Consider the following 14326-nt stretch of genomic DNA (forward strand, 5'->3'; position numbering starts at 1 on the left):
AGTGATTAACTGAGACGCCTGTAATCCGGTGATTATCGTTCGACTACTTTTGCTTGATGCTCGGCAGTCTACACAACTAGTAATGTCATGTTTTAAAGGATAGATAAATTGTAACCACTAAATATGAGCTGGGTAGAGTCCGACATCTAGTGGCAGAAAGATGTAGCACTAGCCTGGGTACCAGGCTCTTTAATTGACGTTCCACTCCTTGCCACTAGATTCGATAACCTTCACCGCTATCATCCAATCACAATGTTAATGCAAACTAGACTGATGGGAAAACGTTCAAATTTAATTGATACATTTGAATGGAAACATTCTAACATTGGGCATTCTGACGTAATACACTTAATTGTAAACATAAACGTTGGGCATTCTGACGTAATACATTTAATTGTAAACATAAACACTGGGCATTCTGACATAATACATTTAATTGTAAACATAAACATTGGGCGCGGGAAGAACGCACGATTCCCGTTTATTGATTTTTTTACCATCAGCCAACGTGAACACGTCATACCAGAGAAGCTCTCGCCATTCAAACGTGCTACTTCGAGGACACGCATTGGGCTATAGGGTACTGTCTCAAGAGCTGTAAGAGGAATACAGTAGGATTGGACAGAGAGAGGCCAGTGGAGATGTCAGCGGAGATGCATGAATTACATAAGAAAGGAACATTGAAGACAGAGATGTGTAAATCAGAAGTTAATTGATAGGCTGGGCAGCCTGGGCTAGGGCAGCCTGGGCTATTAATCCACCATTCGAATGCTAGCCTATATACATTACCTCGATTAGCCTGTATCCCCGCACATTGACTCGGTACCGGTACCGCCGTATATAGCCTCGTTATCGTTATGTAATTTTATTGTGTTACTTTTTGATGTGATTAAAAAAACAACTTTATTTAGTAAATATTTTCTGAACGGCATTGTAAAGTAAGCATTTCAGGGTAAAGGTCTACGACACCTGTTGTATTCGGTGTATTTGACAAATAACATTTGATTTGATTTGATACTAAGCCTACAACAGTGAATTAAGGCGACCAGCACCTGTGCTGTGCAAGTGTAACGGATGTGAAACGGCTAGTTTAGTTAGCAATGCGCGCTAAATAGCGTTTCAATCGGTGACGTCACTTGCTCTGAGACATTGAAGGAGTGGTTCCCCTTGCTCTGCAAGGGCTGAGGCTTTTGTGGAGCGATGGGTAACGATGCTTCGTGGGTGACTGTTATTGATGTATGCAGAGGGTCCCTGGTTCGCGCCCGGGTATGGGCGAGGGACGGTCTAAAGTTATACTGTTAAACAAGCAAGAGACAAAAACTATATTTTGTCTGACACATGTTTTGTGCCAACGAATTGAAGTTGAACATCGCCACATACGACAATTTAATTAAATGTGCAATAAAAAAAGTATAATGCCTGTTTAATGAAACCCTGGCTGTTGACGTAGATCCCCATTCCCCACTGAGGTCATTTTTGGGAAATGGCACTTTCACATCAATAAACACATATCAAGCGCAAGTGCGCCAACAGCTCACATCAGCAGAATGGGGGGCCTATTCTTTACGAGGGACGTCTAACGTGGATCGCTAAAATAATGATTATCGTCACCTTTCCTCAATTTAAATATTAGACTTATGGGGACACCAAAACATTTGGCAGCCATGCACGAGTGATCATTGTAGCTTTTTATCGTCTAAACATATTGGTGGAATATCTTCACGCCTAGAATAAAAACCCCAAGGCTTCCGTCAGACTCAACTGAATGAAAAAAAATAAAGAATTACAGGGGGAAGTTTAGAAAAAGTCCTCTGGAATAAGGCACATGCTTGGATAATAATTATAGAACCAACGTCTCTCGTAATACTATAGCTGTCTCTCCTTGTCAATTCATTTAAATACATGATTTTAACATTATGCTATAATGCAGCCTAGGCCTACTTTCTGATGGATTACAGCCAACATGTGAAGGTGAGCATATGTTTTGAATACGTTTTTAGGAAAGGAGAAATGTGATTTGTGTGTCTTGAGGTGCGCTGGTGGCTTTGATTGATAGGTCCTTTTAGTGTGTGAGAGAGCGATATTACTAATTCTCTCTACGCCCATTTAGAAAGTAGTAGCCGGTCTGGACTCCATCTCTCAATAAGAGAGGAGGGACAAATAATGCAGCTGAAATGAGCATAACAAATGGTAAAACATGTATTAGGTCATGATGGTCAGCATATGTGCGAGGAATGACGACAGGTGCCAGTTTTGCGCTTCATTCCTCTAATTAATAGGATGCAACTGAAGCAAACCCAGCTCGATTGAATCTTGTAGGCTAATATTTTCCGTATCATTATTTCTCTCTCATTACAGAGTCCGCTCTAGCCACTTTGAACAACATGACATTGCATTGACACTGCCTTCTCACAAGGGAATTACCGCAGCAGGTCGTAACGGTCTTGTTTGTTGTTGTTATTCAATTCGAATTCTATATTGCTGCAAATTTGCGTACACCCATGTTCCAGATTGTTGTCATGGCTGTTGTTTCCAATTATCAATCAACAACTAACTGCGCCGTAAATCCGGCTGCATATTGAACGTTGAGATTGCCGAAAGACCAGCCAAGCAGTGGCATGGAGTGGAATAGCTCGACTGGTATCAGGCTAATGTAGCACGGTCCCTTCGAAAAATACAAATATTTCATACATATTGCACCACTGAGGTATATATTGCACAGAAACTTTATGGAAGCAAACACACCATTGCATAGATTTACGTAGGGTTCATTTTGGTAGGGATTTTTTTGTTTACATCTTGGAAGTAGCCTAACTAACGGTTATACAATACATTAACTGCTTTTCCAAACCTATTTTAAAATATGTATAGCCATAACAGTGTTAGTCATGATGTTAATACTACAAGATTACTGTAAAATACATAAATATTTATTTCGTAAATAGGAACGTTTAAAAAAAATGTGACGCAATTTCTCGTGCAGATCATACAGCTGCAACAAGGTGGGGAATATTAGCGTTCAAGGTCGTCCATGCACGCACATATCTGAATCATAACGTTGTTTCGTGTCAGGCATAGAGTGTTATAATAACAGTAGGCTATAACAATTACACCTCAAATGGCTTTACATGTGGGTACCGACCTCCTTTCATGACTTAACCTAGAGGTATTGATATGCATGACCCGATACAGAATTATACCAAAACGATGATGTGACACAATGACGTAATGCAACATCAATGTACCCCCAGAAAATCGCAGGACGGTTTGTGAGCCTCGAGCATCGCTTTGACCGAACGTCCCATCCTCCTGTTTGTTTCTACAGAGCGTTGTGTCCCATAATGCTTGGCGAGATTGACCACCAAGATGGCTGACGTTATGGATGAATATGAGAAAGAAGCTGGCTGTGTTCCTATTCTCCATCCAGAGGTAAGCTGCTTGGCCCTGCATCTTTGCACGGGGTTATAACGAGGGTGGATCTTGTACATGTCGGAATCTACTAAACCGTATAAATTCACCGTGTTTTGGGAGAACCAGGATGCCCCCCTCATCGAGGGAGGGCAGCTACCACCAAATACATGTCAGGTTTTCCCCTGCTGCGTAATAGCATGTTAGCTAGCCAGCTAATTTTGCTGAAGGTGTTTCTGAATCTAGTAAATCAGACGACATTCTTGGTTTGTTTATTGTGCCCAACAGATAAGCTACCTTGAAAATAACAGAATTACCGAACATGAGATCGTAGGTAGTTATGCTGAACTGGTTTATTGTCGTCAGAAAAGCAGGGCTTTGCTGCAGCCCGAATAATGACTTGTGCTGAAATGTCATGTTGCTTGGTCGGTGATGGCAACGTTAGCATGCAAACAGAGATGGGCGCGGGCCTAGCATTGTAGTTAGCGAGGCTAGCCATGTCAGTGACAGTATTTGTCAAGCAACGTCAATTGCATTAAACTTCTCTGTCCTTGGCCAACATTCAGCCTATTTACATTTAGCCATATAAACGTATTAATGGTTTAGTTGCTAGCTAGGTTAGCAAGTTAGGGCTAACAAAATAGCTAGCTAAAGATTGTTCTTGCTAGTCAGCCCTAGAGCTAGATATGTTTAGCCCATAGCACAGGAATAAACACTTGAATGTTGTGAATGTGATACAACAATTACATTCATGTTGTAGCTTTATTCCAAATAAATTCAGATCTGACAATAATATTTGGGCCTTATCTGTGTGCAGATCGGCATGGGGCCGAAATACATTCATTGTGACTGCTGAGAATAGTACAGCGAGCTAGCATCTAACGTTACTATTTATTTGAGTGCTGGCCGTTGGATTACTGCTGGGCTAATTTATACAGCACCCAATACTTATTCACAGAATTTAGTAAGAGTTGAGCATGTCATATTTGGCATTTTAGTTTATATAGCCTATTAAATGTGGTCTGGCAAATTGCCTTTTGGCTCAGTCTTCAAAATTAGCTGGCTTATTTATTTGTTGTCGAAATGCATTTTACTATTTGGAGTGAAAGGATACCAACAACATGGAATACAAAATTTAACTTGTTTCAGGCCACTGTCACTTGATTAACAAACATTAGATGTGTTTTTTAAGAATGGGCCAGTACAGAGGACCTGTCACTAAATTATTCATGGTTTACTAACTCACTTGTGTTGGCCAACCTGTTACGCCACATGGTGTAGGAAGCTTATTTACCCCTCTTGTCTTGGTGCAAAAAGTACTAAGTTTTCAGTCTGTGGGCTGGCAGCAAGCCACAGAAACAGACATTTATTTGAAAAAGCCCATATTTGAAAGACAACCAATGGGCATTAAATAGTGCCATCTTGCCTTTTGTAAATCATTTGGCAAACCCACACACTTAAAACACACTGACTGAAAATTCTCTTTTAAAGAAAATACAATTTTCCTGGTATTAGTCTCACACCAAGTTCCTGCCAATTTGTGTTACTTTTGCCAGATGCGTCTCTTTTTCTTACTCTTGTGCTTAATGAGTTTTTGATATGTCAAGCCTCATTCCTCTCCATTTATTGGTTATGCAGGCTCTTTTGACATGATGTCACAATTACTGATTTGTATACGTAGTGTGACACTGCATAGCTTAGATTTAGCCTGTGGTCAGGCATAGGGAAGTTGGGCCTGAGGGGAGAAGGAGGGTAACTGAAAACAATGTCTCCTTTCATAAAAATCCCATCAAACACTCAACCGACGACCAACTCTGCTGCGGAATTAAACAACAGCATGTCAGTTAGGAGAGGGTGAAATCTGAAACCATAAAGCACGTTTAACCTGCGGAGGGTTGGGTGTTGCTGTAGTGATAGACGACCTAAACACAGGATTATGTAGTGTTCTGCTCATTGGCTATTATCTATGTGATTTGTAGTATGTAGCCTAATAATACATATTAATATATTCCTTTTAGTAGACACATTTTTGTTTATCCCAGCGGGAATCAAACCCCCTGATCCTTGGTGTTGCAAGCGACATGCTCTACCAACTGAGCCCCAAAGGACTAGTGATCTTTCTTAGGCTTCATGGGACTCGTACTGCTCTTCTATGTGGACTAATTACATTATTTCAGTAAGACTGTAGCTCGGCTCATCATAAATCCAAGCCGTTTGTTGAAGATGGACAGCCCCATGTTGATATCTTGACTTCATGATGGCGGTGGGACATTGACTGCTTGGAAAACTGCCATATGTTGCATGTTCCCTTGGTACAAATCTCTTGCATGACTCGTCTATCTATCGCTGCAGTATTCCACTCTTGGTCATGTGTGATTGGAATGAGCAGTGTTAGGCCTATGGTAGGCTGTCTGTGACAGAGCCTGCTCCAGAGCCCTCAGGCCGTAACTGTCTCCTGTCAAAGTAGAGGAAGCATTACCCCTCAATTTATTTATTTATTTATTTTTATTTTACCTTTATTTAACCAGGTAGGCAAGTTGAGAACAAGTTCTCATTTACAATTGCGACCTGGCCAAGATAAAGCAAAGCAGTTCGACAGATACAACAACACAGAGTTACACATGGAGTAAAACAAACATACAGTCAATAATAAAGTATAAACAAGTCTATATACAATGTGAGCAAATGAGGTGAGAAGGGAGGTAAAGGCAAAAAAAGGCCTTGGTGGCAAGGTAAATACAATATAGCAAGTAAAACACTGGAATGGTAGTTTTGCAATGGAAGAATGTGCAAAGTAGAAATAAAAATAATGGGGTGCAAAGGAGCAAAATAAATAAATAAATTAAATACAGTTGGGAAAGAGGTAGTTGATAGGGCTAAATTATATGTGGGCTATGTACAGGTGCAGTAATCTGTGAGCTGCTCTGACAGTTGGTGCTTAAAGCTAGTGAGGGAGATAAGAGTTTCCAGTTTCAGAGATTTTTGTAGTTCGTTCCAGTCATTGGCAGCAGAGAACTGGAAAGAGAGGCGGCCAAAGAAAGAATTGGTTTTGGGGGTGACTAGAGAGATATACCTGCTGGAGCGTGTGCTACAGGTGGGAGATGCTATGGTGACCAGCGAGCTGAGATAAGGGGGGACTTTACCTAGCAGGGTCTTGTAGATGACATGGAGCCAGTGGGTTTGGCGACGAGTATGAAGCGAGGGCCAGCCAACGAGAGCGTACAGGTCGCAATGGTGGGTAGTGTATGGGGCTTTGGTGACAAAACGGATTGCACTGTGATAGACTGCATCCAGTTTGTTGAGTAGGGTATTGGAGGCTATTTTGTAAATTACATCGCCAAAGTCGAGGATTGGTAGGATGGTCAGTTTTACAAGGGTATGTTTGGCAGCATGAGTGAAGGATGCTTTGTTGCGAAATAGGAAGCCAATTCTAGATTTAACTTTGGATTGGAGATGTTTGATATGGGTCTGGAAGGAGAGTTTACAGTCTAACCAGACACCTAAGTATTTGTAGTTGTCCACGTATTCTAAGTCAGAGCCGTCCAGAGTAGTGATGTTGGACAGGCGGGTAGGTGCAGGTAGTGATCGGTTGAAGAGCATGCATTTAGTTTTACTTGTATTTAAGAGCAGTTGGAGGCCACGGAAGGAGAGTTGTATGGCATTGAAGCTTGCCTGGAGGGTTGTTAACACAGTGTCCAAAGAAGGGCCGGAAGTATACAGAATGGTGTCGTCTGCGTAGAGGTGGATCAGAGACTCACCAGCAGCAAGAGCGACCTCATTGATGTATACAGAGAAGAGAGTCGGTCCAAGAATTGAACCCTGTGGCACCCCCATAGAGACTGCCAGAGGTCCGGACAACAGACCCTCAGATTTGACACACTGAACTCTATCAGAGAAGTAGTTGGTGAACCAGGCGAGGCAATCATTTGAGAAACCAAGGCTGTTGAGTCTGCCGATGAGGATGTGGTGATTGACAGAGTCGAAAGCCTTGGCCAGATCAATGAATACGGCTGCACAGTAATGTTTCTTATCGATGGCGGTTAAGATATCGTTTAGGACCTTGAGCGTGGCTGAGGTGCACCCATGACCAGCTCTGAAACCAGATTGCATAGCAGAGAAGGTATGGTGAGATTCAAAATGGTCGGTAATCTGTTTGTTGACTTGGCTTTCGAAGACCTTAGAAAGGCATGGTAGGATAGATATAGGTCTGTAGCAGTTTGGGTCAAGAGTGTCCCCCCCTTTGAAGAGGGGGATGACCGCAGCTGCTTTCCAATCTTTGGGAATCTCAGACGACACGAAAGAGAGGTTGAACAGGCTAGTAATAGGGGTGGCAACAATTTCGGCAGATAATTTTAGAAAGAAAGGGTCCAGATTGTCTAGCCCGGCTGATTTGTAGGGGTCCAGATTTTGCAGCTCTTTCAGAACATCAGCTGAATGGATTTGGGAGAAGGAGAAATGGGGAAGGCTTGGGCGAGTTGCTGTTGGGGGTGCAGTGCTGTTGACAGGGGTAGGAGTAGCCAGGTGGAAAGCATGGCCAGCAGTAGAAAAATGCTTATTGAAATTTTCAATTATGGTGGATTTATCAGTGGTGACAGTGTTTCCTATCTTCAGTGCAGTGGGCAGCTGGGAGGAGGTGTTCTTATTCTCCATGGACTTTACAGTGTCCCAGAACTTTTTTGAGTTAGTGTTGCAAGAAGCAAATTTCTGCTTGAAAAAGCTAGCCTTGGCTTTTCTAACTGCCTGTGTATAATGGTTTCTAGCTTCCCTGAACAGCTGCATATCACGGGGGCTGTTCGATGCTAATGCAGAACGCCATAGGACGTTTTTGTGTTGATTAAGGGCAGTCAGGTCTGGGGAGAACCAAGGGCTATATCTGTTCCTGGTTCTAAATTTCTTGAATGGGGCATGTTTATTTAAGATGGTTAGGAAGGCATTTTTAAAAAAATATCCAGGCATCCTCTACTGACGGGATGAGGTCAATATCCTTCCAGGATACCCCGGCCAGGTCGATTAGAAAGGCCTGCTCGCTGAAGTGTTTCAGGGAGCGTTTTACAGTGATGAGAGGAGGTCGTTTGACCGCTGACCCATTACGGATGCAGGCAATGAGGCAGTGATCGCTGAGATCTTGGTTGAAGACAGCAGAGGTGTATTTAGAGGGGAAGTTGGTTAGGATGATATCTATGAGGGTGCCCGTGTTTAAGGCTTTGGGGAGGTACCTGGTAGGTTCATTGATAATTTGTGTGAGATTGAGGGCATCAAGTTTAGATTGTAGGATGGCTGGGGTGTTAAGCATGTTCCAGTTTAGGTCGCCTAGCAGCACGAGCTCTGAAGATAGATGGGGGGCAATCAGTTCACATATGGTGTCCAGAGCACAGCTGGGGGCAGAGGGTGGTCTATAGCAGGCGGCAACGGTGAGAGACTTGTTTTTAGAAAGGTGGATTTTTAAAAGTAGAAGTTCAAATTGTTTGGGTACAGACCTGGATAGTAGGACAGAACTCTGCAGGCTATCTTTGCAGTAAATTGCAACACCGCCCCCTTTGGCAGTTCTATCTTGTCTGAAAATGTTGTAGTTTGGAATTAAAATGTCTGAATTTTTGGTGGTCTTCCTAAGCCAGGATTCAGACACAGCTAGAACATCCGGGTTGGCAGAGTGTGCTAAAGCAGTGAAAAGAACAAACTTAGGGAGGAGGCTTCTAATGTTAACATGCATGAAACCAAGGCTATTACGGTTACAGAAGTCGTCAAAAGAGAGCGCCTGGGGAATAGGAGTGGAGCTAGGCACTGCAGGGCCTGGATTCACCTCTACATCGCCAGAGGAACATAGGAGGAGTAGAATAAGGGTGCGACTGAAAGCAATAAGAATTGGTCGTCTAGAACGTCTGGAACAGAGAGTAAAAGGAGGTTTCTGGGGGCGATAAAATAGCATCAAGGTATAATGTACAGACAAAGGTAAGGTAGGATGTGAATACAGTGGAGGTAAACCTAGGTATTGAGTGATGAAGAGAGAGATATTGTCTCTAGAAACATCATTGAAACCAGGAGATGTCATTGCATGTGTGGGTGGTGGAACTAATAGGTTGGATAAGGTATAGTGAGCAGGACTAGAGGCTCTACAGTGAAATAAGCCAATAAACACTAACCAGAACAGCAATGGACAAGACATATTGACATTAAGGAGAGGCATGCTTAGTCGAGTGATCAAAAGGGTCCAGTGAGTGGAGAGGTTGGTTTAGGGTCACGGCGATTTAGACAGCTAGCCAAGCCAACCGGTAGCAAGCTAGCATAGGATGGAGTCTGTTGTTAGCCACCTCTTGCGTTCGGTCAGTAGATTAGTGGGGTTCCGTGTGGTAGAGGGGATTAATCCAAATCACACAACAACAAAAATAAGAACAATAGATATAGTTATAGAGGCCCGAGAAGAAAACATAATAATTCAAATAAATAAATTGTCCGAATGTCTATTCAGATAGCAGCCGGAAAGACAGCTAACGGTTAGCGGGCCGCAGATGGGCGTTCCGGTAACGTCGCGACAGAGGAGCCAGCCGGATCTCCTTCAGGTAGATAACGTCGGCAGTCCGGTTGTGAAGGCCCGGTGGGGCTCCGCGTAGGCAGTGAAACGGGTCCGGATAGGTGACTGCAGCCCAGGAGTGAATGATGGAACTCAGGCGTGATTGACGGAGCTGGCTAGCACCGGAACAATCGATGTTTGCTCCGGAATCGACGAAAGCCGACTGTCACACGGATAGCAGCTAGCTAGCTGTGAGATCCGGGTATGAACGTCCAGAGAGCAGTTGAAATCCAGGGACATGGAGAGAAAAAAATGGTCCGGTATGTTCCGTTCCGAGCCGCGCTGCGCCGTACAAAACTGGTGATAGATTTTCGATAGATTTTCGAACTAAAGGACAGCCGATGACCACAAACAAATGACAGCGTCATTGCCTTTTGTCACACCAGAAATACATTTATTTCCAATGGAATTCTGCATTTGTCTTGCGTTGCAGAGGCAGTAGTAGTGCGTTCTGTGTGGTGCGTACGCTGGATTTCTCCAACCTATATGTCAAACTGTATGTGTAGACGGCTTGACAGAAATGGTAGCAGAAGGTGAATGTTGAACTTCTGTTGCACACATATCCAGATGATGCAGTGTACCATAAATACACAGCCACCTGCAATCATGTTGGTTAATCCCTGGATAGAGGTTACACTTTCTCGGATTGTGAAGAATAGTGTTGGGCTATGTCTGTTGCCTCAACCTTGTTGCTGCTGTTATAGAGCCTTCAGGCTTAGTGCCCTGGTCTGAATTCCAGAAGGTTGACAAAATACTTTTTCAGATTCCTCCAAAGCTTAGCTGTCATGTGGCTTTTGAGTCAAAGAGCTTTGTGGAAAAGCCATCTCCACTAATGCAGCATAGCCTAGGCCTAAATGTTTTGCATCTCTGATATAGGCTGTATATTTATGGCCTGTCTCTCTGATTTGTTTTATTTGAATGAGAAGCCTTTAGTGTTCTCTGGTTGATCTCTAAAAGAGAGACGTGTGAAATTCAAGTGCCACATGACCCCACCACCATCCACTTGCTCAGTTTTGTGGTGAACATCTGGTGTACTCTAGGGAGTCCCAGAGAGATGCACATCAATAAGCTACCCTTGGATACGACCGTTTGATATGCACGTTCACTTATTCTCTCTGTCTAGGCCTGTGTTTTCCCCTCTGAATCTCATTAAACATGTCTTCTCATGAATTTCAGCCTCTTTTGCAATCTTTCCTATTGTTGATTTTGTTTGTCTGACTGTCAGCCACAGATATAGTCTGTGTCCCAAATGGCTCCCTATTCCCTACTTTGGACCAGAGCCATACGGGCCCTGGTCAAAGGTAGTGCCCTATATAGGGAGCATTAAGGGATGCAGCCTAACTCCTAGGCTCCTGACCCAGTTTAAAAATGCAAATTATTGTTTTTGAATAGAACAACTACAGAATCTTGCTCCGTTGCTGGATTCATAACGTCAATGGAGGCAATAGACGGCACAGAGAATGTAAAATAACAGAGATAATGTAGAAAACGTAGTCTGTTTCTCTTTGCTATCCTTTATAGTTGCTTCTTAAACATAAAAGTTCTCCAGTCCAGGTAGCATCCTCTCTCACTCAGCCATTGTCCTCCCATTAAATGAAACTGTGACTATTGAAGTAGTAATACAAAATAAATGGCCTTCATTTCAGATTGTTTAGATTGGGACCGTCCACTGTGGTTGGTGAAGCCTTATCTATCCTCTCTGTGCTTTCGGACCTCATCTGGTGGCAACCCCTAGCTACTGAATGGATGTAGCAGCAGCTTCAATAGATTATGAGCGGGTCAGGTGTACTCTACGATGGGCAAGGAAACATGTCCTCTGCCCTGAACAAGCTTCAGTCAATGAGTCAGGTGCAACAAATGGTGGGATGTATTTAAAGTGTTGGTGATGAAGTCTGGATCCAGAGATTGTATTTACAAACTACAGGCTACAGATGATGGCAAATACCCTAGTTGACTAAATGATTTGAGATAACTTGTAAAGATGGGAATACAGGCACATCATCACAGACCTGTACTCTGAATGAAACTTATGTAATTTAGTTTGTTTTTTTGCTAGCCTAAAATCTGACACTAAACTGAAGAGGAGCACATTAACTCATGGGGATACTGCAGCTAATACAAAGCCACGCGATTCCATAGTCTACATTTAGGTTCGTTTTTTTTGTAGCTTATTTTTAGATCTGGGCGCATGACACCGTCCCCTGGGATGAGCCTGCCATATGTCCTTATTGACTGAGAACCTCCTTGATCACTGCTTCTTCAAACAGACAAGATTCAAATGGTGAGTCAACTGGATTAGAGGTTGACCGATTATGATTTTTCAACGCCGATACCGATTATTGGAGGACCAAAAAAGCTGATACCGATTAATCGGCCGATTTAAAAAGAAAAAAAATAAGATTTTTTTTTAATGTATTTGTAATAATGACAATTACAACAATACTGAATGAACACTTTTTAACTTAATATTTAACTTATAATTCATTTTTATTTTACCTTTATTTAACCAGGCAAGTCAGTTAAGAACAAATTCTTATTTTCAATGATGGCCTAGGAACAGTGTTCAGGGGCCCTGCCTGTTCAGGGGCAGAACGACAGAACGACAGACACCTTGTCAGCTCGGGGGTTTGAACTTGCAACCTTCCGGTTACTCGTCCAACGCTCTAACCACTAGGCTACCCTGCCGCCCCGTGGTGAATGCTGGCATGCTGACTGTCCACCTTGTGTTTCTCTCACTGCCATGTAAGGAGAGCTGGTTCAGCACTTCACACTACTCCAGTGTAACTCCTGTGACCCTTAGTGCCTCTCACCCCTCACTCCTGGCTATCTTTGAGGCCCTTAGTCAAGCCCCCTTGTCCCTTAGCTAACATCCATGGCTGGAGGCTGATTTCATTGGCTACTGGCCTAAAATAGCCCTAACAGTTTTGCTCTGTCTTTAGGGGTTTGTTGTATTGCCAAACCATCCTCCACTTCGTCAGATAATGTAGTTGCTGCTAGATTGGAGAGACAGGCCGTTATGGCCTCACCAGCAAAATAACATCTCTCTGTTCCTGGAAGAAGTTGCTTGGACCTGTTTCTCAGCATTTTTTCAAATCATCAGATCATGTTACTTACCGCTGTCGACGACATAACAGTGCATGAAACTGCCCCAGTCCGTACCTTGCCGAAAGCAAATTGGTGGTTAAAAGAATACTTCTCCTGAGTGGGATTCTGGCAGACTCACCAGAATTCCACTCTTTGTGGCTGTAGCTATTCTAATGAAGACTTACTATAAGCTAGTGTTTCCCATACCAAGCTCTGTTCACCCTCAGGCCATCGTTTGGCTTCCATTGTTTTCAATTGACAAGTTTGATACCTTATGGTCATGTGTAGCTCCCTTGGTAGAGTGTGGCTCTTGCAACGCCAGGGTCGTGCGTTCGATACTCACTGGGGCCACCCATAAGAAAAGGAAGGCTATGAACGCACTACTAACGCACTAGTTGCTTTGATCAGATAACAATAACAATAATAATATGCCATTTATGTCAGAGGTAGGGTTGCACAGTTTGGGGAATATTCAGAGGTGGAAACTTTCCGTGGGAATTAACAGGAATATATGGGAGTTAAAGGAAATGAATGCAAATTAATATTAGTACCATTTTAAATGTTTTTTGTATTGAATATATTTACCATATCAAATGGAGACAAACATAAACATTTACCTTATCATAAGTAGACATAATTACAAATGATTAAATCCTTACAATATAAATTTTAAAAACAATTTAGTTACGGATTGAACTTTAATTAAATGAGTTGACTCTTCACATGGGATGATTTCACTGAACAACAAAAGAAAAGGAATATTGAATGATCCATCGCATCTACCAAAAATGTTTTCAACATACATCTGTAAAATGATGGTGTAGAAACTAAAGCTTTGGTTGTCTTCCTCTCAATGTCCACCTCTTGAACATCAGACTCTGAGACCTCATCTTCACTGTCACTTTCCAACCTTGTTGTGGATGGCTCGTTGTAAGGCTCAAAAAGCCTCAAATTTGCCCGACATGGCCGCCAATTTTTCAACCCTGGTATTGGTCAGCCTGTTGCGTGCTTTGGTGTGTGTGTTCCCAAACAAGGACCAGTTGCGCTCTGAGGTGGCTGATGTTGGTGGGATTTGGAGGATGATGAAGGCGGGAAAGAGTCTCAGATCCACAGTCTCTTCCACCAGGTGGCTGATGAGATATGTTGGCATGACTGCCATATTGCATCTCCATCCCAAAGCCCTTGCTTGGAAGTGAACTTCGCCAGATTGCCAAGAACCTTGCCCTCATCCAGGCCAAGGTGGCGAGACACAGTAGTGATGACACC

The 14326-nt window shown here is 42.9% G+C and overlaps 1 protein-coding gene across 1 annotated transcript in view; it reads left to right on the plus strand.

Annotated features, from left to right (window-relative positions):
• The first annotated feature begins 3349 nt into the window (after nt 1-3349).
• LOC139392679 (palmitoyltransferase ZDHHC17) overlaps nt 3350-14326 on the plus strand; it is a 55881-nt gene continuing 44904 nt past the window's right edge. Inside the window, exon 1 of the mRNA XM_071140841.1 lies at nt 3350-3429. Coding sequence (XP_070996942.1) covers nt 3367-3429 — 63 coding nt within the window. The 5' untranslated portion in view covers nt 3350-3366. The remainder of the gene's footprint in view (nt 3430-14326) is intronic.

The sequence above is a fragment of the Oncorhynchus clarkii genome, chromosome 33 (genome assembly GCF_045791955.1).
Source record: "Oncorhynchus clarkii lewisi isolate Uvic-CL-2024 chromosome 33, UVic_Ocla_1.0, whole genome shotgun sequence".
NCBI lineage: Eukaryota > Metazoa > Chordata > Actinopteri > Salmoniformes > Salmonidae > Oncorhynchus > Oncorhynchus clarkii.